The sequence below is a fragment of the Neodiprion lecontei genome, chromosome 4 (genome assembly GCF_021901455.1).
Source record: "Neodiprion lecontei isolate iyNeoLeco1 chromosome 4, iyNeoLeco1.1, whole genome shotgun sequence".
In the NCBI taxonomy this organism is placed as follows: domain Eukaryota; kingdom Metazoa; phylum Arthropoda; class Insecta; order Hymenoptera; family Diprionidae; genus Neodiprion; species Neodiprion lecontei.
Genome location: NC_060263.1, coordinates 36,283,341 through 36,310,417, shown reverse-complemented (window position 1 = coordinate 36,310,417; position 27,077 = coordinate 36,283,341). Strand labels below are relative to the sequence as shown.

Here is a 27,077-nt window from a genome sequence, read left to right as displayed (position 1 = left end):
GAACAAAATTAAATGTTGACATTCAAGCGTTAGGTCGAACGGTGAAAATCAATCATACCTTATTTGGTCCCCGAGCCTCCCATTATTTGTTTCAGTCAGATTCAGTTCTGCCATCTTATCATCGGTCCCAGTAATCTTCCATTTTTCAGCCTTGAATTGTGGTGATTCTAAATTTCCGTTGTGGTATCCGTTCTCACGAGTGCTCAGTGAATCTGCAGACGTTGGAGTCTTCCTCGATGTTAAGTAATTCGAATTATTCGGAGCTAATAATTCTTCGTAATACTCAGCAGTCTTCGGTTCCGAACTCGACACAGTTGAACCGTATTTTCTTGGCAATGTGTTGAAATTTCTGTTAGAATATGATTCTAATGAATTATCATTCAATAAGGAACTAGACAATGGACTTCTGTATGATGTTGCTTCATTATTATCCGTACCATAGTCGGTACTATAACATTTCCTCCGTATGCTTGACGAATCGGACAGAGTTGGAGATCGTGTATATTTTCGCAGTGGATCGTAAGATGAACTCAAACTGCTTCCATATTGTTCTTTCGGTGATCTTAAATCATTGGTGTATACTGATGCCGTACTCACATCAGAATATCTGTCTCTGTCAATTGGCGATCTTCTAAATGGCTGAATTTCGTTGTTATATATGTTGTAAGATTTCTCCTGGTATCTCTTCGTCGGTGATGCGTAGCTATTCAGTTTATCATGATCGTTCTCCCGCGGTCCGTTAAAGCTGAACTTTCTTGGGAGTGTTGTGCTGACAGGAAGAGACACTCCAGGCGGAGGAGCGTTCAGTGATGTTTTTCTTTTCCTGTCATTGAATCTCGAGTAGAAACTTCTTCGTCTTATTCTATCCCCTACTGATTCGGTTTGATCTGCTCGAAAAGATGGGGAACGTGCGGGTGAAGTTGGCGATTGTAATTCGCTCCGGCTCTGGTTCATATCTGCCGAGCATATAGACCAGGAATCAAAACTCTCTGTATCATCTGTAGGGGAAAACATCTCTTCGGGATGCTCGATTGGACTTTCCTTTGGTGGAGGAATAGGATTTGGGTTCAGTACAGGTAAGTCTAACTCAAAGTTTTTCTTTGATATTCCTATTTCCTGTGAACATCCATTTGTATTCTTTGCATTGCTAATTTCGTTCTCTTGATGACACGTAACCCTGGTTGAATTGAGTACTGTGTCAGGAAGTGGTTGCAACACTTCGGCAGTAGTAAAGTTAATGTCATTGGTTTTGTTTTGATCGTGAGATAGTTTTGGGCAATTGAATGATTTGCTGATGTCATGCGAAGATTGAGAAGTGCTATTTTCACGGCTTTCAATGTTACACTCGTCAGCGTCACTTTGAAGCTTTTCCATGTCCTTTGCGCATAATGGTTTATCGATGACGATCTTGTTTCCTGTTATGTTTGCGTGATGAGTTATCTTTGACAGGTTTTGTATCAACTTCTTCGCATCTTCCGGCGAGGTAGATTGTGCTTTGCCATGAGATAACTTTGGTAAATGCGTTTCTACACTTGGACTAGTTTTTGGCAATTCCGTTTGCACCGAGTCTTTCTTCAAAATTTGCGGACTCCTGAATGTGTGTTGTGGAATTTTTGATAAGTCTAGCTTCAAACTATTTCTATTGGACCGTGAATCTGTAGATTTAGCTTGTGAAACATCCTGAATGTTGTTGGATTGATTTTTTTCCATAACTTTTATGCTGTTTAACAACGAATTATTCGTTTTTGACTCCACACCATTTGTTGAATTTTCATTTAACTTGTTAGACATTTCTGGTGTATTATTTTCTGTAAATGCTTCATTATTTTTATCATTATTACTTGCGGGAGCTTTAGATTCTTTCAATGGATCAGGTTTGCTGGTATTGTTTTCCAACTTACATTTAGGGTCATCTTTTCGTGAATTATCAATACCATTTGATATTTGTGTATCAGAGTTCACTTCACCGGATGACAAGGTGCTTTTCTTGCTCAATAATTTACGAGGCTTTTCCTTAGCTTCAGACTTGCTTTCCGAGCTGTCTGGTGATTTTTTCACAACTTTCTTGATAACTTTAACAATCCTTTTTTTCTTAGTTCCATCGACGGATCCGGATTCTTTTCCACCGGATTCTTTAGCTTTGACAGTTTTTTTTGCTTTTTTCTCGCCGTCATCAACTTTTTCAATACCTTTTACAGAATCATTTTTTACTAAGGAGGATGTTGTACCAATCTTTCGAACTTTGTCATTTCTTCTTCCTTCAAGTTCAAGATTATCCATTGTTTTGTCCGACGAAATAGCTTTCGACTGTTCGACAGGAAATATTTCACCTGCAGCCTGATTTATATCACCAACTCTTTCAAGTTGCTCAGATCGATTGTCTGCAAGTTTTTCTGGAGACTTGGTCTTGAAAGTTTTTGCTTTATCTGTAGAATCATTTTTCTTATCAACACTTTTTTCAGGATTGGACTTTTTAAGCTCTTTGTTTATTTTCTCTGGGGAAAAACTTTTAACACTTCTAGATGGTCTGTCGGATTTATGGGTGTCTCTGGGTGATTCCTTCGGAGGAGAAGTCTTATTATTTGGTTTCATTTTAGATATAGATTTTGTTTCTTCTGATTTCTTCTTGGACGATATCAAATCGGATTTACTAACTTTTGTAGGTATTTTACTCGAAGCAGTAAGATCTGCATCAGTCGTTGAGTCAGAATGAGAACCCTTGTAGGGATTTTTTCTCAACTTGCTGAATATCATGCTTTGTGGTCGCTGCCCGTTGGAGGTTGGTTTTGTATCAGTATTCTTGAATAGTCCCAGTACAGAGCTTACTTTACCCTTCGACGGGTTTAGGTTTGCACTATAAAGTGGTAAATCTTCTACGCTAACTGCTCGTTTGATTAAACTGGACTCCGTGCACGGGCATTCCTTCGGCGGCGCAGAACTCTCGCGCAAAGATCGAATTTTTTGTTCAATTAAATTACCGTTATTGACCACTGATTTTGAAGCATCTTCGCTTGATCTAAACTTTTCAAGCTTTTTCTCCAAGGAATGTAAGAAACTGTGCTTCGTGGACTGTTTCTCGAACCTTGGCCTTGTGTCTTCTGAGATAGAGCTAATATCTCTATCTGATCTATCATCCTTAGATGAAATCTCTGACTGTTCTTTAGTGATAGAGTTTGCTTCGTTTTTCAGTTCTTTGGGAGGTTTTGCTTCTGAAGATTTGTCCGCTTTCGATTCCTTACTCTCGCTCTTCTTCTTAATAAATCTTGACTTTCTGCGCTCATTTTCTGCAGCTTTTTGTGCTTCCTTTTCTTTGACATATTGACTTTCTTCGCGAGGTGTATCAAAGAAATCAGGTCGCAAAAATCTCGATATTCTACGCTGTCCACCAGCTTTTTGATGCTTTCCTCTAGTATCGTTATCTTTATTCCTGTCAGGTTTGAAGAATTTACTTAGTATCGATCTTTCTGGAGTTGGAGCTCTGGCTCCTAACGCATCCTGTGATCCAGTGAAAGAGCTGCGACGGGTTTTATTTTCAGTTGGGTCTCTAGTCAATGATCCGGATCTCAATCGTAGGCTTGGAATATAACTACGTCGCTTGTCTGCACTATTGGTTTCTGAAATAGATCCAAGACTTTCTTTGTTACACTTGTCCATATCTCTGTAACTCGAGTTAAGATTTATATCAAGACTTGATGGGCCTAAATTTTTCAGCTTTGATTCCTTTATAAGATTTTCTGCAGCCAGGAGTCTGTTTTCGAAATCTTTTGATGCATCAGATTTGTACGAGTAATTGTAATCCATCAAGTTGGATGTTGATGCATTGGGAGATGTTTCACTTGATTTTGCTGACATGCTAGATGCAGTATCTACGAAATTATTAATGGAACTAGACACAGACATAGAATTGCCCTCCAAAGTTTGACCAATTTCATAACCATCGACAACACTATCCACTTTGATATTAGGAGTCTTACATGACTCATCCAAGGTTTCCTCTTGAATTTTATCATTTTTAAAATTTTGAAAATTTTCTCTGCGTATTGCGCCATTGTTGGGTTTCCCTGAATCTCTGTATTTCCTACCAAGCGTCATGACGTGTCTAGGTAACGGTGGTAGTGATTTATCATCATCCTCAAATAGGCTGACGCTTCTTCTAGGTGATCGGTAATCTAGCTTGTCAGCCAGGTCCCGCGATACCAATAAACTGTTCGATCTCTTGATGTTTCTTTCAGCTGATTTTCCTCTGTATTCTGTTTGATCCGACGTTGTAGAGCTGGGATTTTGACTTTCTATATCGGAGCCTTCGAGTGAATTCATCATTTTTTGAGTAGGCGATTGATAGTTTTTCTCGCGAGGTATCGATGGAGATCTGGGTAACGATTGCCTTGTTTGTTCAATGAAATGTCTACTCAACCTGCGTGCTAAGCTCGGCGTGAAGTTTTGCTCTAATGTTTCTTGCGCCTGCTTCCGAATTTGCGATACCTCGGCATCGGTGTTTTCGTGCTGATTTTTATCTGAAAAATTCATATAAAAATGTTGCTAATGGCATGCAGCTCATATATCACCACCTGTAATGGATATTTATAAGGATATACAGAAAAGCAAATTATGTTTTGAGTATGTACACTCGTTTATTTGTACGTACATAAACTCTCCTATAAAATCTCTCGAAAAAATTAATAAATAACTTCATATATGTCTTGGAAATTTTCTCACATCGTTATCTACGCTTTAAATACTATTACATAATGACAACTTAAATGATGTATACGTTTCAAACATCTAAATGTAACACTAAGAATTACTTCATTTTATGATTGCGTAGAAAATGGAAGATTTCTGTTACTGGAAAACTACTGTGGAAAATGTACTCAACTGCTTGAATCAAAGATGTATGTATATTGATATAAAGAAATGAAAATGTCCCATACATCCGAACGTGGAAACGTCACATGAAATTAACATAGATGCTCATTCCGAATTACGGTAGTATTTTGTATTACACCTATAACGGCATTACAGTGTGATAAACTACTAGAACGATGAATCTCAATATCAGGTAAAAGAAATTTTACATGAGCGTAGCATAATTTACTTCTTCATACATAAATAGGTTGTTTAGTACACTATAAATAGCATTAATAAAGCATGCTGAGAGCGAATTGTGAAACGATAAAACATTGTTATTTAAACTCTAAAAACACAACAAGTATTAGCCAGTTCAGATTGACAAGTCAGGAACAGTTAGTCCTTTCTTGTATTACACAATTACGTAACTATCATTATAAATTTCCTATAACAAGATTACTTCAAAGACTGCAGATGCAATATTCAATTTATATACACATGGTGTATGATGTTTAGGCCTCGTACATGATTTATCCTGAAAATCACTTTTCGGACATCTAGCTAGCGATGATTTATAGCGGTTTCAATGAAAGAAAATAATGAAAAATACAGAACGTTTAACGAGTCTTAGGAGACAAATCGATATAAAAATGGACCATTTGCATTTATAATCGTTTCGATAATATTTCGTACACAGTCAAGCTTGTTTTGTCATGAATAATATTTTCCAGGATAAATCAAATCATGAACAAATATATCTTTTATTTTCAACAAGGGTTTACGAACAAAACAGATTTTCAGCTCAAAGGTTCACAGCAGTTAGCATTGTGTAATATTTCTTGGTATTTATTTCTCGAACAAATGTTTAAAGTAGATGGCAGAAATTTTCGATTCGTCGCCTTTATGTCTTGTTCGTGTACAATTTTTCTATCCGATGCAGCATGAACTTGATACATTATCACTAATATCGAAGAGAACAGTTGTTTGAGAAAACAAGGGTAAGTGTATGTGGTACATTGGCAAGGTTCTGGTTTTATGTGGTCAAATGGACAGATTTACTAGATTAGGTATAGTATAGTACCTAACTTGTTTTTCTACTGGGGATTAGCGTCGGCCCGCCTACGCAGAGTCACTCGCACGGTCGCTGCAACAACCGTCATAAAAGACCGTCAATGAATTATACCACAGAAAGCTGATGCTGACAATTGTAGAGTATATTTTCGGTAGTGGCTCAGTTGTGTTTTTCTGTATGTTAGTCTACTTACTTGCTACTAAAAAAATTATACAAACAAACAAGGCCTTCGATATTTTTTTTTCCTTTAAGAAATTATCATCTGATAGCAATCTCTAATTACAATAACGACTTTATCTGCAATAGATTATAGAGCTACTTTTATTTTTTAATTGAACTGAATTTACTTGCACACGTACTTTATTTAGAAACATTGTGGTGAATATCATTTTTGATAGAGTCTACTTAGAATTTGGATGCACATAGATTTACATATGTGAGTGCAGATATCTTGTTTTACGGTTTTGTATCATTCGTTAATTAATAAGTTTAACAGTAATTGTGGTCATTTTCAATTGGCTATAATGAAGGGACCGAGAAGGCATTGTTATAGAATATCTACGAAAAATGATTAAGCAATAGGAGTTGCATCATTCAAAAGCAAGCACAATATGAACTGTGGCGTACCAAAAATATAGTCTGTCAAATATCAGCCAGCAGAAAATAAATAATTAGATTTAATAACTGTTTGAAGAGTCGACGATAGACTTTGAATATTTCGTTGAATTTTTCACTAGTAGGACGTTTAGGAATAGTGGAAGAGAGTTCTTGTTCTTCTGTATATATGGGTGTGTGCATCCATGCTTCAAACACTAGTAAATTCAGTGAGATAGGAAATATGTCAACTACTTCAAATGTTACTGGTTCATCAAAATCAACAATGTACATGACAGAAACAATACAATAATTGTTACGAGGTTTTATATTCAGAGAGGGCTGGGATTTCAATTACGATTGTTTATAACTTACTGATTTTCACGGCAGAAGTAATGATACCGAAAAAAATTGTTTTAGTGAACAGTGTGCTAATATAGCAAAGAATTAATGTCAAGAACGAACCTCAGGTAAATGTATAATCTTGTTTGTCTGCACATGTATTAGCCTGCACTGTTCGCTCTTAGCATCCACTGATTCGTCAATTTATTACAAACAGTAATTGTGACCCGACAATTTTATTTTCGATTTTTCAACTCCGCACAGAATTCATAACGTTGATTCCATAGCTTAGAATTTTGCCAATGTTGAAATAGGGACTAATAAAAATTTATTAAATCATTGGCTTTTACAACTAAATGTGCGAAGTTACAACAGAAAGAGTTGAGAAAGTATATGTCAAAAAACTTGTTCAATGCCTTTTTTCAGGTAAATAGTAATCAATATCAGTAATTGCCGAATTTATTTCCTATCTCATTGGATAAAGTATGATCACATGTTATGTACTATACTGAGTTTCTGGTGTCTACAGAACTAAATAATCTCTTGGTTAGACGAAATATACTGATGGATAGTTAAAATATTGTTCAGAATTTTGGATACAATGACAAACGAGAAACTGAGCATGCCTGAAGTATCAAAATGATAATATCATTCATCAGTGTTGACAGTGAGACTACATGGGGAAAAATAAAGTAGAATGATTGTAAGATAGTCAAATTCTATGCTATGGATACATAACAAATTTAAAAGTGATTCCATACGATTAACATGTAATACAAAACAGAGATTTTGGTAATACCTTGACTACCCACCTGTTCAGGATATATTCCTCTATTTAAACTAGTGTTAGTACCAAAAACTAAAAATCGCAAAAAACATGGCAAGGCGAAAATTAGGAAAAAAAAGAATATTTATATGTATACATGTATATAATTATATATACCTAAGAAATATACAGCAAAAATAAAATTATTCGAAGGAAAAAACAGAGAAGTAATAGGTAAATGAATATAAAAAAAATATACATATGCTTTGTCTATCAACGACTCGACGACAGCTAGGTACTAGGAGATGCATGGCAATCTTCCCGTTAAATTTTTTCACTCTGGAAGTTCTATGTATAATATAAGTGATAAAATTCAACAGGATGCTTTTATGACTTAACAGTAACTAAATACCCACCTTCACAACTGTATAAATTGTAATAATTGTAATGATCAAATCTTCATTAAAATGTACTAAAAACAAAAGTAATTTTAGCTTCTGTTAAATCACTTTAAAATTCTATATAATCGTCAAACACGCAATTATACAATGTAATACGTATTCTGTTCATAGTTCATCGTGGAATAGACACTGCACTGCATTTTTGTATGCTATTGTTCCTCAAAATGCAAAAATTACCAGTTAATTACTGCACTCAAAGTATAATAGATAAAAATATACAGAGTTTGAAAAGGTAATGTATATTCCACGGTGAGCTGTACACACATTCTATTGCACGCTTTTACCTCGTGGAAGTGTGTTGCTACCCATTTCAAAGATGCTCTCTCGTGAGGGTGTATTACGTGGGCCAGGACTGTTCGGAGTTCCCGGGTTTGAAGGCTCCTTTCTGCCAAATCTATCCGTGTCACGACTCAACGAACGTCTGAACTGCGACTCTGACAACCGCCTGTATCGCAGGACAAAGTTCAATCAACATTGACGCGGAAAAGTTATCCCGGAATAAAAATATTTTACCACAATGTGTGATGAATGAGAATTGAAAAACAGTGAAAAATACTGGTGTTAAAAACAATATGAAATTCGTTCATTTAAACATGAATATGAGTGATGGTTAGTGTTTCGAACTATTAGGTAATACGTATACTATTAGCAGTTTTTAGATAATGGAAAAGTGGAGGAAACAAAATTCAGGGAATTTTAATTTGGATATAGTACGTAAGGGAGAGACGCGAATATTTTCGATATCGATAAATTGGAAGTGTGATGCATAACAGGCAAAGAAAAGATTTTCGATATTACGGGAGGGTTAAGAATCAGCCGTGATCATGTATGAGAAAAAACAAACTGTGCAATCTATAATCAAGAAGTAACTATTCACCAAATCCCTAAGAATTTCTCTGACTGGACTCACGTTATTACAGTCCTTGTCTCGGTATAGCTTTGGTAGCTTGCACAAATAAGCATTTTTGTTAAATGCAATTTTTAACTCCATCAATATTTACTAAGAAATGTTTTAAATACCGATTTAATTGCATAAAGCAAATGGTAGTGTTAATATAACCAATTGATATCACATCATTAACACATATCAAATTTTAATGCAATGGAATATAATTTTTGGAAATTTCAATCCGTATTACCTGGATAATGGTTCATGAACACCCCAAAAACCTTGCGGCGAATTAGATCCTAATCTACCGAGTAGTCTGCTGCTTGGAAATCCTGTACTTCTGTTGTCATCTACATTAAGTCTTTGAGTCAAACTTCTAACTCTAGATAATAAAGTGGAAAACAAGTTTTCTGCAGTTAAAAGTTCAAATCCATCGTCGTCGTCATCTTCTCCTGATGACAAACTATCTGCATGTTCCGATGCTTTCCTAGATGGTCTGGAACTTCTTAACCGATGCATATGTCGTTGCAAAATATCATCGTTATCTCTGTAAAAGATATTTATTTAGTTTATAATCAAATGACGTTAGTAATTTTGAATCAATGTCATTCAAAAGTCTTTAGCTACATATCGTTTATGATGATGAATATAACCGAATTCTTTCAATCGAATTGCACTTGCCTATGCAATGTTGAGAACGGAGATTCATCTTCACTGGCATCTGATAATAAAGAACTCATTCTTCTTGGTCGTCCAAATCTTGATTTGGGCGCACTAGTGCTAGTCGGTGTGCTCGCCTTACTTTCAGGTTCTAAACTGCCTGATCTGGGTGTGACATATCCACCACCCTCTACTGCGATGGGAATTATATATTCCCTAGGACTCTTTCGAATTGGTTCAGGTCCCGTAGTCGAGCCTAAAGCACTGTCGGTATCAGAGTCAGCAGTAGATTGGCGAGAAAGTGAACCTGATCGTTGAGACATGGAGCGTTGCGGCATTGGTGGTTTCGACGGTGGCGTTGATGGTCCTTGCTGCGGGAGCTGACGCCCAGATTCAACCTAACGGAAAGAAGTCCACCAATTTTTATAAATAAATTATGGTTTATTATATTACTGTTTTTTTTTTTTTACTGGGATACATTTTAGCAGAATATTCAAAAGCAGCTTCCAACAAAAGATTGAAAAGGTAAGGCTTAAGATATTTTGTTCCCTTGAAAAATCTATCTATTAGAATCAATAAAATGTATACCTGAATAGGTATAATTCTTTCCTTTGGTATATTTTTCATCCTGTTTTCTGGTTCTAAGCTGGAGCTTCTGTTAGCCTGAGGTACGGCAGCAGCGACTGGGAAAGCAACCTCTGATCTTTGTGTTCTCAATTTTTGTGGATGGAAGGCGTCAATCTTGGCCTCTACTTCGGATTTGAATGCTGTATTGTCTGCTGATTTGACTCCAGCTAATGTAATTTCGGCCTTGCTAGTCTTTCTCGGTCTGGGTAAGGTGGCACTCTTCAAAGTGATTTCCATTTTACTCGACTTCTTTGGCTCGTCTGGAACGGAGCCACTCATATTTGATGATTCAACCGCACCTGGCACCTGATAAAACAAATAACACATTTTTTAGCTTTCAAGACGTCATTAGCGTCGCACATTTATTCTTAAGAGAGAAATGTTATATCTGTGTTATAGGAAAAATGGAAATATTTTTTTTTTTACTTTAAATTTTCTCTCGTCCTATAAAAATTATGAACAAAAACTTCGTTCATCATATTACTTCAACTTTGAATTTTAGTATTATCTGCATTTACAGGTATACAAAGATACAGGTATTGCAAAGTGATGCCCTGTTTGAATTAACAGATAACTCACCGCCTCTGCCTGCAAAACTGGCTTTGATTCGAATGGGAACTTAGTCTCAACAGGTGTGGAAACTGACACGGTGGCATTTCTCAAGTCATTTGGTCCGACTTGCACTTTCAGTCCTAATTTGTTGGCACTATGATTCTGGGGAGAAGTTGGAGGTGATCCATTGGTTTTTTTCATTACCGGTGGTTTACCGATTGCACCGGTGATAATGTCTACAGCACGTTTCTTCTCTTCCTCGAGTTTGCTCTGCAAGCATTTGTCCGCTTTATTGTTATTATTTTCCGTACTTGGGGTGTTGCTGATCTTTTCCGGTATCTTATCGTCCCTTGCAACTGCAGGCACTTCGATAATAACTTTGGATGCACTGTGTTTCGTAGTTTGAGGTGGTGTGATTGACGAAAGACTGGCCTTGCGCTCAAAGGCACGCTTGGCACCTCCGACGTTTACTCCAGGAATGAAAATCTTCTTTGGTTTATCACTTTCGGTAGTAGCTGCCAGCTGGTTAAATTTTTCAGCAGTTTCAAAGATCTTAGATCGACGTCTCTCAACTGGCCTTGCTGGTACTTCTGAAGTGTCATTAACTACATCAGAATCTAGAGAAAGTGATTTTTCCTTTAATTTTTTTACAGGCTTCTTCTCATCTTTACTAACTTCCTCGGATTTGACCACAGCTTCGGAAGAAGACTCTTCACTTTTCAGCATAACATCGTTATTCTCAGCTTCAGTCGCAGCAGTTATACCCTTTGTCAGCACCTCAGATTTGGTGTTTTCAATCTGGCTATCTTGAGAGAGTTTCTCATTTGTGTCATTAGACGTCACAACTGGTTTATCGTCAGGGCTACTTTGTACAGTTTTTTGTATTGATTTGGCATCAGTTTCCTCCTCGTGGATATCCACTGTCTCACTGTCTACATCTTGTTTCACAGCAGTCTGCACTTTTAGCTCTACTTTTTCATCCGACAACTTTTTACCTATCGTTTCGTCAGCTTCTTGCGTCGGAACTACCGGTGTTTTACTTCGTTCATGACTGAGTGCCTTTTCTTTCGACTCTTCGATCAACTCGAGGCAAGCTGCCGCACCTTCGAGTTGGTTTATATCAACTGTTTTACTTGTAGGAACAGTTACCAGCGCAGATGGATCCACTTCCATTGCTTCCTCTATTGGGTTTGGTATAGGAGCTGAATAATGTCTGAAATAAAATAAAAAATATGTTGTGAGCCACTGGTGGGTACTAAAATTGAAAAGAGTAATATGAAGTAACTCGCTTCTCTTTGTTAACTTCTTTATTGTACAAAGCGAAAAAGCAATCACGTACCTAGTGCCAGATCTATACTGCCTGGGTTCCCTTTCCTCCGTCCTTTCTTTTCGTCTGGATCTTTCTTTCCTTTTAACACCAGCCGCGGCTGTTTCGTCCATAGACGGCGTAGTTTCCAACTTTCTTTTGGCATCACCAGTTGTCGCTGACCTTGGCTCTTCGTCAACCATTTCTCTTATTCTTCTGTCGGAATTATTCTGATCTAATTCCATCAAGCTACCAACGGAATGACACCTGGTTGGAACCAGAGTCTCGCTGGACATATTGCCGGTCGCATCGCCAGTGGCTTGCTGATCGCCTACGACTAATTTGTCAGCACTAGCTGACTGAGGTACCAATGAAAGTAACAGATCCAATCTGACCGGAGTTTGAGCTGCCAAATCTTCTGCTATATCGAGGCAATTTTGTTCGTAGCCTTCGTTCACCCACCAATGTGTGCAAATTTTTTCAACATTCGCTCTTCTCGTTGGACAAACCGTCAGCATGTCCTTGATTAGTGGGGAGGCAGCTGAAAACACAGTCATAGATAGTATAGCCTAACCATCATCGAAGGATCTAATATCTGCTTCTGAAATTGTATCGAATGGATAATGTTGTAATATAATGGACATGTTCAACTTACGGGATGGCTTTTTTGGTTCGAAATAGTCCGATTGTGAAATCTGTTTGACTAGTCTTTTAAAATTAGAGCCATCAAATGGCATGGCACCGTAAACTAATGTGTATAAAAGTACTCCCAAGCTCCAACAATCAACTTCCGGTCCATGGTAAGGTGTCCCTTTGACAATTTCAGGACTAGCGTATAACGGACTGCCACAAAAAGTGCTGAGCAATCTCTGCTCGTCGAAAACGTTTGAGAGACCAAAATCGGCAATTTTTGCATTTCCAATTTGGTCTAATAGTATGTTTTCCAACTTAAGATCTCTGTGGCAAATCTTATGCTTATGGCAATAATAAACAGCTGTGGATATCTGACGAAATATTCTTCTTGCTTCGTGCTCTGAGAGAACTTTTCGCTCGCTTAAATAATCGTAAAGTTCACCACCGGCTGCATATTCCATGACGAGTACCATTTTTTCCCGGTTTTCGAACACTGCAAGAAATCAAATAATTTATTAAACATTGTGAGCAGCGAACCTGAAAGTTTCACATTATTATAACGATGTGTTTGCTCGAACATTTATTTACCTTCATATATGTGAATAATATTGGGATGCTGTACACTCGACATGATTTGTATCTCTCTCCGTATCCTAATAAGATCGGCCTCAGTTTCAATTTTGCATTTTTTTATTGTTTTTATAGCAACTTCTTGGCCAGTCTCTTTATTTATACCTAATTGGACTTTACCGTAGGTGCCTTGTCCTAGTTTTTTAATAATATCGAATCTAAAATAAAACAATACACATTAAATATGAATGTACAATAACCACAGAATTTTACTATAAAAAAAGCTCAGTCATCGCAGGAATGATTATTTTTATTCGGATGGCTGTCTGGCGCCTAGATGTGCCAACAATTAAATTCTCAATCAAATATCTTGGCACGGAATGCAGGCTACTTGAATAAATGTCAACAACGAATTAACCAGCACTCAATCTACATAACAAATGAGGCTTCTTCGCTATAATGTGAAAAGCTACAGTTCCAATTTAAATGTTATCCCAAATATCAAAGGATATAAGTGAGACCATTCTATTTTATATGCTTACCGCTGTTTTAATTTTCTCTTGTGATTGTGAAGACGCACTCCTCCTGTGCTCTCCATCCCCCCCATTATATTGTGTATACTTGCTTCACCGACCACCATCTTGACTGTTTTTTATCTGAAACCAATGTAAAATATGTTCAAATTACTGACTGCCAGTCTAATATTAATTATTACATAGAAATTCCATGGTTGCCCAGTACTATCATATCAAATCACTAGACGGTTCTCGTCTCTGTTAATTATACGACAATGTATATACCTATATATAAAAATGTATGTAAGGCACTGAGGAATGTTTGAACAGAATTATAGATATGTAAGCCTTGTATATGTGATGTTAAAGAATAAAGATATTTTGTTTGCTTTTTTTCGTTTTAGTTTAAAGATCTTTGGTGATACATTCACTAGATTTCTGAAGACATTCGTGGATTATCAATTACTTGGCTCCTGGGGGAAGAATGGTAAATTAATTTGCATGTCTGTTGCAGATGTCTAAACAACCGGCTAAGTGAAGTGATTAATAAGCTGAATAAATCGTTGGGAGTCCGGGTAAATTGTAGAATAAATCCAAGGAGTGTTCAGACACTTGTCCATTCGTACCATTAAAAATTGTACGCATGATCACCAACCACGCCACAATTGGTCAAGGGTAAAAAATTTGAAATAAATTGTAAATATTTAGATAAAAGAAATGTAAGTCGTATTTCTCACCCAGTTTCTTGTCATACCGATGACCAGAAAGTTTGTTTCAGCTGGGCTTATAGCCGAGCTTTTTGCGCAAAAGTTTTTATCACTTTTCTTTAAAAGACGAGTAACGACGGGATTTTCTACGAGATTATCTCGAACTATAGATATCGCAAACAATTCCCCAGGGCATCAATAACAAAAGTTTGCTCAAAAAGCCAAGAAATGTGTAGACTATTCTCTTTTTCTTCTTTCTGCTACTCTATCCCAGCTTACTACCCACGTCCTAAAACCACAGGTATACCTACACGGATTTATCTGTTTCTTCAGTTACCCAGGTGTAAAATTTGACCCATTTATCTACATCGCATAAATTCATCGTTAGGTGAATGCTTTTAATTTCCGTTGGAGCGTTTTATTTACTCCCACAGCTTTGAAGGAAGAATCAAATTCAAAATTTTAAATCTTTGCACACACTGAAACCAAGAAATGTGAGGAAGAGAAAAATCGTTTTCTCCTCAACCTATTTCGCTGAATTACAAAATATGGGTCAAGAAGCACCTCAATGATGATGACGGTAAGGGTCTGGACACTTCTATGCCGGTATACAAGAGCGACTCTATCGGGTACTTGAAACTGTACAATTGCATTAGAACAGTGCGACTAATGGATTGTCAAGTAGGCAGAGCGGTGAGTCGATTGTTTTAAAAATAAAAAATCCGGTCAGAAAATTCCTCTAAAATACATTGAGAAATCCAAAATTAACATACAACGATTAACGCGACAGATTACGCGCAGACCTCTTAGGAGCCCGATGAATCATATAAAAATAATTCACGGATTACGGATGATCCTATCTATAGTCCTCTAAAATCCGATTGAAAGCTTTGGATTTAGATCAAGCGTGTTTCGCGGAGAGCGGCGACCCCTGTTGACGTAAGCATAACTATACAGACGAGATAGTTGATTATACCTACATTATACGCACATTACAAGCTTCTGATAATCTCTTGCGATATGTTAAAACTGAAATTCATTCGTTTGGGACGGATGGTTCGGACTAATACCGGACAGTCTTTGGCAAGGTCCGATATTTCCTGTAACCTGCACAGGATGCACAGGGTGCATGAAGAGGGTGCAGAAGGGTAGGGGAGAAGACTCATAGAGAGAGGGAGAGGGCATAATAAATAGGCGATACATTTTTTGTCTCTGCGAGAGGCGGCGGATGACGCGCTTAGAGTCGCTGGTATAAGTTTGGGTTGTATGGATGTGGGCACGAACGTAGATGAAAAGAGAGAATGCGGAGGGCTATTTTCGGCGTCGAGACGCCGTGTGTCGCCTTGCCGGCTTTTACACATCCACCTCTACCGGCGAGAGCCGTTCGTCCGGCGTCCAGGAAGCCCGCGGACCTTGCAGAAGCCACGGCTAGCCATCAAGTCCGTAAACCCAGGTTCAACGGGTTGTTTGAATTCGCGAGACAGCCAGAGAGTTTGATCAATTTCTTTTATTCGGTCGTTTATTTTCTTCGCCTAGGCACAGCGCCGCGGGAATATGAAACTGATTAATTCTCGAACTTCTAGAAAGAAAAAGAACGAAGGAATATTGAAGAAATTCAAACTTTCATCGTAGTTATCGTTTGAAACGCGCGCGCTCTTTGTGACGTCACAAGTCACTGGCCAATGGAGTAAAACTGGCTCCAGCGTGAACCGGTAGATGCCAAAATATTGTTTCAGCCAAAGAAGTAACGTAGAAAAGTTGTGGCATTTTATAAAAAGCAATTTTGGAAAAGCAAAATGTTTTGTAATTATTCGTTGTTTCAACGTTTTCACAGCGATTTTTTTTTTTTTTGTTTTCTTTTTTAAGTATCTTGTACGTTTTTGATCAAGTTTTGAAGCGGTATAAATGACGAGGGTCGATTCTTGATTGAGATTAGAGACACGCATTTTAGCCCAGAGTAAGAATTCAAACTGCAATTCGTATGTAAGACGTATGGCTGCAGACGCAGATTCCTGTCGTTAGAAGTGCAGCGTTGCAGTTGTAACTGCATCGGACATTATTAGCATATGGAGTGATGAGATGATGAGTCACGATCACTTTAATCGGTATAATTAAAAGTGAACTTAAGTTTCGTTAACCCCGGCGCTGTCTGCTCGTGCCGATATGGCAGAAGAAAAAATCTGCACAGTTGAAATTTCATTTTATACGATTAGATAGTTTATACCCCGAGATGACGTATCAATTATAATTAATGAAATTAAGCAACACTGGGTAATAACTCTAGTAAATGTACCTAGAACATTGTGCATGTCAAAACGGTTTGTCAATTAAAAAATTCAAGTTACAGAACCCGCGAAGACTGTTTAGTCAGTTCCGACGACTGGTATATGGCTAAAATTATCCGCGACGTATTACACACATGTATAAGCAGAAACGTTACATACGATACGTACGTACTATACATACGTGCCTTGACGTAGATGGTAAGTAATTAATTGACCAAGATCGAATGTGTATTTTATATATGGACATGCGGCATGTATAAGCGAATAATAATGATGGCGAAAGCAAATCCCAGTAAAACCGGATCATGTAATATTGAAATATCGGTGTCACGATTTGCAGGATAAATCATTGCGGGGAAAAAGGAGCGGTTTCAATTCATCCTGAACGTGTACGGTGTCACAGGCAAAGCGAAGAATTTTCTGCAGTAATACGTGTAACGCGTATAGTTTTAAAAATTATTCGAACGCGGTTACAAGTTCTAAAAGAAAAACACTGCTCGGCGTACACGATGGAATAAAATATGATGAGTGAAGGTATAAACCAAGGTGTATCGTTTCATTTTAGCATTGCGAATTGTATATTCAGAAAATATCCACTTTGTCTCGCATGCATACAGCAACTTTGGCTCTGGTCTCTCCTACGAACACGTGGAACGAATTTCAAACGGTAGTATGAATTTTAAAGAGTAGTAGGCAGGCATGAATCCGACCCAGTTCTCGATCTACGCTGCACGATTGCAGAATACAACAGTTTACATTTTCTCGGCGTAAAAGACGCACTTTCTTCTCAGTAAATTGATGCAGGATAATCTCTGAGCGACTACAAGAAAACCTTCTTCCAGTATAACGCTGTGTCAATTTCCCGAAAGCATTAGGCGATTGATATTATCGGGGATATTATCATCTCCTAAAGGTTGCAGGCTCGCGCGTTATACCCATACTTTGACAAGTACGGAGGAAAAAAATTTAACAACGATTGGAAGCATAGATTTATAGTTCGATTAGTTAATGGAAGTCGACTCAGGAACACCGGGGGTCCGAAACTCGAATTTTTTTGACAAACCCGAATGCGCCAAGCATGAGAAGAAGAAAAACTAATCTTTTATTCGATTTTGTTTTTTTAAACTATTTGTTCAATCGTTTAAATTACTTCTAGATTTACGTCGATGGTTTCTGGTATATTCAGACGGAAAATCAAGGCACATTTATTTTCTGACGATTGGTGAAATAATTGGTAAAACAACGGTGTTATCTTGATAGACTTTATTGACCGATGTATGATTGAACGAGATGAATTTAAACAAATATGAATAAAGAGGAGTAGGATCAAATAAGTTGTACATACTTATGTACAACTGTTCGTGAAAAGTGAACACATAATCAATCTCGAAGTATCGAAAATTATTACAGTATAAAAAATTCCTCTTTAACTTCTTCAGCTTTTCTGCAATACTGTATAACAAAAAATCTCTTCACTTAATAGAATGATTAGTAAATATTTCTCTAAAATTGATTTTAAATTGTTATTAAATACAATTTTCTGATTGCGTCAAATTTTTCGTAGTATAATAAATTGGAAATTCTGCGCATTTGACAGGTTTTCTGTGTATGAAATACATGGGTATAATAACGCTGAAGCCAGAGATATTTAATAATTTGTATAACGAACGCTGAGAAATATTTCATTTGTTGGAGGAACTAGAAAAATTCCGTAAAATAGGTATCGTTAAAAAAAACTGTTTGAATATTGTTGGAATTACGAAAAACGAGGTACGCGTAACCATTTTGCGCTATTGTCGATCCTTTTTTGGTTGTTGCAACGCAAAATCAGTTCTTTCGGTTTACTCTACTTTTTTAGCTAAACAAGGCTTTAACGTCAATTTATCGTTGCACGAGCGTTAAATTTTCGCAACAGTTGCAAGAAAATCTAGCAACAGTGATCGTAATGAGAAAGAATAGTAACGGAAACTAGACTTTCCGGTAACAGCTAGAAAACTAATTTTCATTTCGTACCTAGAACTATATTTTTCGATTGTGGTAAAAAATGAAAATAGTTAAGGACCGAACGGTAACCGGAACTAAAAATTTCTCTCAGTGTATATTGTACATAGATGATACCAGAGGAGAAATGAAACAGCAGAATTTGATGAAATTTCGCATAACGTATCGGTATTATATATTTGTAAATTTTCAGCAACATTACGCGTTAGACATCCACCGTAGACGGAGTTTCAGTTGAGCGAAAGAAGCAGGAGGAGGGAAACGGATGCGGGAAGGGAAAAAGGAAGGTGGAGGGTTGGTGTTTGCACAAGTTCGTATACCTCGAAAAGCAGCTAGGTTGGTGGACATAACGCGATGCTGTCTGCATATTTTAGCAAGCCTGCGGGTTGCATTCATGCCTCGTGTCGATTTTCTCTTCTGCGTGTTTTCCACACAGAGATGCACGGATGCATGCATCCACGTGTGTGAGGCAGATGCCTGCACACACGGATGAATCTACCCGCAAATGAACTCGGGGGCGGCGCATGCAGAGTCGCCGAGTTGTGTTTCATTTAACGATTTGCTCTTATATGCAAAACGCGCAACCGTCTGAACGAACGAACGAACCTGCAAGGAACTATAATAACCTGCAACGAATGGAATGGAACCGATGTTTTTACAACGTAGATGCAAGCGAGATATGTTTTCGTTCCTAAGTGTATATCCTGCGTTCATGGTCCCCGTCCCTCCACCAAAAATGGAAGGAAAGTGAAAAAAAGAAAAAGAAGAGAAAAGAAAAACACAAACCTTTCTACTGTAGCTGGAAGCGCGTTTTTCACGGGGCTGAAGAAATTAGTTACGACGTTGGCTTGACGAAATATTGGGGGAAAAAATTGCCATTTTACTATTTTGCAATTTTTTTGTGACTTTGAAGTGGACGAGTTTTGAAATTATATGAATTACCGCTTTGCCCTATTATGATTTACTGAATTCCAGAGATTCCTAAAATTACTAAATTGCCGGTCTTCCGAAACGTGAATCGTTACTATACATATAACGTTTCTAACTTCAGCCTGGTCATTTTTCTTCTCTAGTTTTCTGTTTCATCAGATATAACATTGGACGTGAAATCAATTTCCAGAAATGGATTGACGAACGACCGAAACTAGGTTGGGGTAAAAATGTAGGAATATAAGAAAACAGAAGGCACGTAATATCAAATTTTCTAAAATAAAATCCATTTCACAGAATTTTAAATCGTGTATATAGAAATAGTTGTAATATGATAGAAGCGTCATCAGAATGCAGAATATGTAAGAATCGTCAGGATTTCTACGATTCTACATTGTTTACTGCTATATTCTAGTTCGTTCTGACGATTAATATATTTTAGCTCTGGATACTTTCATTTTTCTACATTTTGACATTTCCATATTGCGACTTTCTTCTACATTTTGAAATTCCATGAAATAGATTGTCGCGTAATTGAAAATTCGGTATTTTAACCCTTGTATCTTTGGATCTTTCTACACTTTTACTCCCACCCAACGAAACTATACGATGCCATGTTTCCCATAAACGTTAAAAAAGAACTAAAAAAAAAACACGTTCTAAATAAACGAATGACGATGCAGTCCGATGGATTACCGTATAAACCTGCCACGGTTATCACCGTATAACACGCGCTCCTCCTCCTCGGATCCTCTTCCTCTTCTTCCTCTTCTTCTTCTTCTTCTTCGTCTTCTTCTTCTTCTGTATCGGATTTCCGAACAGCTATAACCCCGGTAAACGACAGCGATACTATTTCCGCTGTAATGCAGCTGTTCTTCGTCTGCGTGATTCCCTCATACAAGCTTTCCTTATCCTTTATTATTTTCACTACAGTAATTATTCCAATTTTCGGTCACGCTATCAACGGCATCATATTATTTACGGTACAGCTAACATATGTAACACATAATACATACAATGAACTGTGTAACAATGCGTCTGTTTAATTGGACCGATCGTAACTGCCACTGGGAAAAACAAAGTTAGATCCAAGATATGATTTACTCAAATACCGCTTGGCAGGTAAATATTAACGATTCAAAAAATTCTCTCATTCCATTTCAAATGAACTTTTCTTGCCACAAGTATGATAACCATTTGGAATTTAAACAAATGTCTCTTGTAATAAGTATTTCCTTTGAATAAACTATTTTTCGATTACACTTTCGAATACGCTTCCAAAATTTAATCCAGATTTTGGTACGGCATAAAAGAAAAAGAAACTCATTCGCGCGGGTATGCGAAAAATTGGAATCTCGAGTGTTCGATATTATCGATAAAAGCGTCGCGCGGAAACTGCACCCTCAATACTATCACTAATCGGAATTTCATCACCGCCGCAGCGTAATTTCGTGCATGCCAGTGTCTTTTGAGATTTGGGTGTATATGTATATGTATATATATACGTGTGTATATATTATATATATATATATATTGTGCCGTGGAGCAACTCGGACATGGGCAATCCACTTTTACCGGACTATTGGCAGCGTCGAGGTAGCGAGGCGCACGTGTTCGCGTTTTGAAGGCGTTCTCGATACTCAATCGGCGTTACTGATATATTTTTAGACGACAGCTTGTGCGAAGATCGTGTCGCATGGCTCAGGATCCTGAAGCACCGCGTCCTAATGCTTCTTTCCGTCTTCGTCGAAGAACATCGGGAAGATTAGAGAAGCCGAGGAGCCCCGAAACCCATAATCCATCATTCGTCATTCGTCGTCATTCGTCCCCGACCGGTCCGCCGATCCCTCTCAGGATTAATTTAACCGATCCAATCGCTCGTTTATAGGTAAGCCTTTTCCCAACCTCGTGCCAATATTTTACGCACGATCGGAGGGAGGAGGACCGTTTTAGAAGTCACTCTGTGCCTACCGTCGTGCTTGCTGTAGGTTAATCATAAAACGGGAGGCAGCTGCTCCGAAACCACGCGAGGAAATTAGCGATTTCGGTCAACTTTCATCTTTGCAACGACGGTTTTAACCCTGTTGGAATTATACGAGACAATTTTGTACGAGGAATGTTACACGTGTACGGTCGTAGTTGTCAATTATACCAAATTTTCTGGTTATTGTTAGGTCAAGGTTTTATTAGACGGATATTTTGAACGAAGAGTGAGTCTCGGTGAGAATATCCGACCAATAACACCTTAAATTTGTTCGTTTAATTTCCTACATTTCTTTCGTTCAGACAGGATCTCGGTAAGAATTTATTCTTACGCCGATATCAAATTACCCCGATAGTTACGAGAAAATAAACAACGTTCAAGTTAGTAACGTTAACTTGAGCAAACATTACGAGTTAAATCGTTACTTCGCAATTTTAGAATGAATTTGAAGGAGGTTGTTGTTCAAAAAATGAGCACGATTTGCTCTATTCAGGTTTTTCACAAATTTCAGATAATCTTAAATTTGCGAAATAACAGTTTTTCCTAAACATATATTGTCACGCTAACGTCATTAACTTCAACCTAATGAATATACAGTACGAGTGACCGTACACTGAGAGAAATTTTTAGTCCTTAACTATTTTCATTTTTTACCATGATCGAAAAATATAGTTCTAGGTAAAAAATGAAAATTAGTTATCTAGCTGTTACCGAAAAGTCTGGTATCCGTTACTGTTCTTTCTCATTACGATCGCTGTTGCTATATTTTCTTGCAACTGTTGCGAAAATTTTTTAAGTAAGTTTTTTTAACGATACTTGTTTTACTGAATTTTTCTAGTTACTGTAACAAATGAAATTTTTCTCAGTGTAATCAAATACATAGAACAGTAACACATAGGTAGTAGATTTTCCGGTTTCTGCCTCAAAACTCATTTTCATTTTAAACCCAGAACCACGTTTTTCGGTTCCGGAAGAAAAAATTCAAACCGTTGAAGACGGTATAAACCGAAAGACTGATTACTGATAGCAGTGATATTTGAATAATGAAATCACAACTTCCCGTGAAGAACGGTAACTCGATGAGATAATCAAATAAATCCTTGACTCATACAACTGTTGTTCTTCTTAAAATTCTAAATATCATTACTATATTATCGTTTTTTTCAAATAACCACAACGATTTCGTTTCCCTGCTTCTGTATATTGGTTCACATTATATACACGATATATAGGTATTTTAATTAAGAGACTTCCGTCTTTATTTTATAATAATAATATTCTTGCACTCGGTGAGCAGATAGACTGTATTATACATATAAGCAGAGGTCGTGTATCGTTTTACCAAGGATGGATGTATGAAGAATGAACATATTGTACATAGTCATCGTGTACGCAACGTATATTACATTATACACAGCAGTGAATTTGCGATCACTCTATGTCGTTTAAACAAATTTGCCCGACAAATTTTATCTCGGCCTTTTCGACCTTCCACCTTAACCAGCTGTGTGGACATGATAGATTATCGCCCCGATTCAGAACCCCTGAAATCGTTTGGCGAAAAATTTGTGACAGCGTAAATCCGTTGCTGCAGAAACTCGATTTCACGATTTGCCCAGTAATACCAGTAATAGAAAAAATTTTTATCGTAAAATTTCACGTTCGTTATTTTCATTCCAAGAATAACGATTCAATTAATCAGGCAAGTCAGAAATTCTTATGTACCGACAGCAATCGATGAGAGAAAAATAAATTAGCTCGAAAAATGTGTAAATATTGATTATTACTTTCAGCTGTGAAAAATTGATGAAGTGTACAAAGTTAAATTTGTGGTTTGTTTTTTTTTTTCAATTTTTTTATAGCATCTATTATTTTTATGCGATGACTCGAAATAAACTGAAATACTTTATTGAACCCTAACGACGCGGGTAAATTGTTAATCAATTTATCGAACGTGTTTGCATTTTTACAGGTTACGATTTTGTTCGTCGAGGATCGATAGATACGTGAGGAGATACATTGCAGCACTCTTTGGAAAATTTTTTTCTATCAGTTTTACGATTGAATAATTAATTTATAAAAAAAAAAATAAAAAATCTCTGCAAGACATTTATCAAGTGAATTTTATCTTCGCGAAAATTTTGCAGCGCTGACTCGTAGTTGGAGAGATGCATTTGAGAATAACAACGTATAAGAGATAAAATGATACTAAATAATGAAAACGGGGTTTCGATTATGGGTTCTGCGCAGGAGATTCGATTCGGAGTCGGCTGCCCGTCTTTCAAACAACCCGTCAATCCGTTTCTATCTTGAACAGAAGCAGGGCGGTTTGAACAGTAAGCTAACTAAGAAAAGCACATACAATTTACACTGCGTTGGTAAAAAATGGAAGCTGTACGAAATAGTTAAGATCTAAGAAGAAAGGAGAAAGAAAAAAAAAACGTAGCAATCACTTACTCCAATACGACTCTAGTTCAAGAATAATAATTGAAAATGAGAATTAAAAAAGGCTGTGACTGTCTACGATCAAAAAGTTTCAATAGGATCGAAAAAACACCGTATTTTTTTTTTTTCGCTGCATAGTTATATTCATTGCTTGAATTCGTCTGGGGAATATTTTTGAAAAAAAAAATGGCACTTGCAGACTTTATTTTAGTTCTCTTCTTCGATTATTCAGAGGATTTCGGCAAGTAAGTGTAAAATTCGAAGCCACGATGAAAAATTTGCGGAAATATCCGAGGGGTTATAAAATTCGCTCACGAGTCGACATCGAATGACCCGAATGCATAAAGTTGACTAATTTGCAAACCGTGCCATGCTTTCGACGCGAATTCACCTGCGAAGCGTTATCGATCTTTCGAACAACCTGCGTAACACATAATTCTCTAAGAAATCGAAAAAAAATAAAAATTTCATGAACATAATAAGTAATAAAAGCTCGATATTATTAAAAGAGCGACTATTATTGTAACACCGCGCATTCGGTCAAGGTTCCAAAAAGTAGACTAGTACAACTTAAGTTGTAGGAATATAACTTAAGTTGTACATTATTCGCAACCTTGTCGCATAGTAGCGTGCACAATGTATCGGCAATTTATTCGAATATGAGAGTGATGAGAAGAGTGGGGGGGGGGGGGGGGGGGGACACAAGGATATTCATCGGTGACGTAATTCGGCACAAAGGTTGCGGTCATCAACTCGTGATTCACATTTCACGTACGTGAAATGAAAAAAAAAAAAAATAAAAAAAAACAGCGACATACGTATCGTGTAGCGTTCAATTAAGTTACTTTATTATTATTCTTATAACTTCTTTCCCTCCCCCCCCCTTTTTTTTCTTCTTTTTATTTAAACTTAGTGATCGTTGGAATACTTCAAGTGGGTCATCGTTTCGTTCTTGGAAATATATATATATACGTATCTACGCGTATGTACGTGCTGCCTGACGATGTGTTTGAAGTAAAAAAAAAAAAAAAAAAAAAAAACACGAGTTAGCGAGTATAAGAGAGAGAATGAGAAGAAGAGATTAAATCTTGAATAAAAATAAATCGCAAGTAAATGTTGTTGGCCTGATTTTCTCTTTTCTTCAATTATCTTCGCTGCTGCTGCTGCTACGAGAAGCTTACTTACTCCAAAAAAGATTTCAATTTACACGAAGTATATATCTGTATATATATATAATATGGCCTGTGCGACAGGAAAAGCTTGAGGACTAGATACCAATATCAAGATGTAATGCTTGCGCATAAAATGATAACCGTATTGCGAAGAATGACTATTGAATTCTTCGTAGCAGAAATCATAGAGAGAATAAGAAGAATAAAAGAAAGAAGAAGGAATTGTCCCGAATATCTAACAATTCTATACCCATAGATATACTTGTATACGTACGTGATATGTTTATTTTGAGAATGTCGGGAGTAAGTGAACGGGGCGTGATATTTTTGACAAAAATAAAATTATGCATGATACTTCGCAATCGTTGTGGTCTTGCGAAAAATAAATTTCCTCTAACGTCTCCTATGACCACTGGATGTCCTTACGGTTACTGGTATGTACAACATGTATTTTATATAGGTATATTACACGTAGACTATTCAAAGGCAAAAGAACGCGAGCGAGACAACGATTGTGATTTTTTTACCCCGACTGATAGATCGATTTATTTTTTCTTAATGATTACTCCAACGCTCGGATTCACGGGAGAATATAAATAATTTTGGATTATTTATTCTCCTCTGCGGTAGCCGTTTCAATATGATGTTAATTTTGTAAGTTCGTCGATTTGGCTCAGAATTCATTCGTTAAATTGAACATTTAATCGGCTGATATGTGTAATGGAAATGAGTGTGGGGTGAAAAATGCGTCAACTGTTCCGATTCGAAACCGACGTTTCGGACTGTCCATCACGATTGCTTTACGCCGGGTATTCAAAGGCGGGAAATCCTACGTTTAAAATATGCACTCGTTAGCCGTACCCGCGTAATCGTCACGTTACGATATAATTTCTCAGTTGGAATATTTCATTTCTTCCCTCTTTTTCGCGCTGCACGCATATTTGCCAAATGAAAAGAGGCAAGAAGCGGCCGAAGAGGGTTCAACCGAAATAAGTTTCTCGAACAAACTGGGGTAAGATCGAAATCGGGCCCCCGGATAAATTAGTACCTAATTCTATCGAGTAAATCGTTCGAAGGTATCGCGTGAGTTGATGGGAAACTGATCGTCATTTATTATTACCCATGTCACGTCGGTATTTGCGCAGAGTGAATAAAGTTTCCGGGAAATAAAAGTTGACGCGACTGGAGATGACGATGAATAATCGGAAATATGTACGTATCGGGAAGTTTGCGACGGGATTGTCAGAACCGAAAGCGTAGGTAGGGTAAAATGTGTCAAAGTGTGTTCTTGTCGCGCATCGGACTTCGGTATGTAGGTTTCTGGTGGTTAAAAATAGCAGGTTGATATTTAGAGGAGGCCCTTTCTAACGGTGTCGATTATTCAACTCTGACGATCGGTTGGAGACAATTACATTGAAACAAATGAGAAATAAATCAGCGGCACGCACCGTACGCCGAGTTTTTAAACGTGGGTGATCGAATAGGTATACGGGTATTGCCTTTCTTGAACCAGAGAGAATAATTATTATTGGGCAATCGAAAACGCCCACTTAACCACGCCGCGATTTCTTCCTGCGTATACACACAAGCTTCCTATTCTCTCTCATTCACGATAGATATATTATCGCCTTCTTTTATTTACCCAGTACTATTCATCGCACCTTAGGGGATACTTCGCGTAACTTTAGGTATAGTTATGTGTACGTTAAGACTGAGTT

General features: G+C 37.3%; 1 protein-coding gene across 4 annotated transcripts in view; it reads right to left on the bottom strand.

Moving 5' to 3' along the window:
• The window catches only part of LOC107223926, a 29,050-nt gene that overhangs the window by 1,566 nt on the left and 407 nt on the right, over nt 1-27,077 (bottom strand). For 2 of the 4 annotated variants that reach the window (XM_015663783.2, XM_046738483.1), the window contains exons 3-13: nt 13,863-13,976; nt 13,339-13,538; nt 12,773-13,243; nt 12,151-12,658; nt 10,839-12,024; nt 10,221-10,565; nt 9,654-10,030; nt 9,223-9,519; nt 8,994-9,029; nt 8,368-8,528; nt 59-4,514 (exon numbers count right to left, since the gene is read on the bottom strand). In XM_015663783.2, the coding sequence (XP_015519269.1) occupies nt 59-4,514; nt 8,368-8,528; nt 8,994-9,029; nt 9,223-9,519; nt 9,654-10,030; nt 10,221-10,565; nt 10,839-12,024; nt 12,151-12,658; nt 12,773-13,243; nt 13,339-13,538; nt 13,863-13,960 (8,135 nt within the window). In that variant the 5' untranslated portion in view covers nt 13,961-13,976. The remainder of the gene's footprint in view (nt 1-58; nt 4,515-8,367; nt 8,529-8,993; nt 9,030-9,222; nt 9,520-9,653; nt 10,031-10,220; nt 10,566-10,838; nt 12,025-12,150; nt 12,659-12,772; nt 13,244-13,338; nt 13,539-13,862; nt 13,977-27,077) is intronic. The other 2 variants (XM_046738484.1, XM_046738485.1) reach the window with 2 other exon arrangements.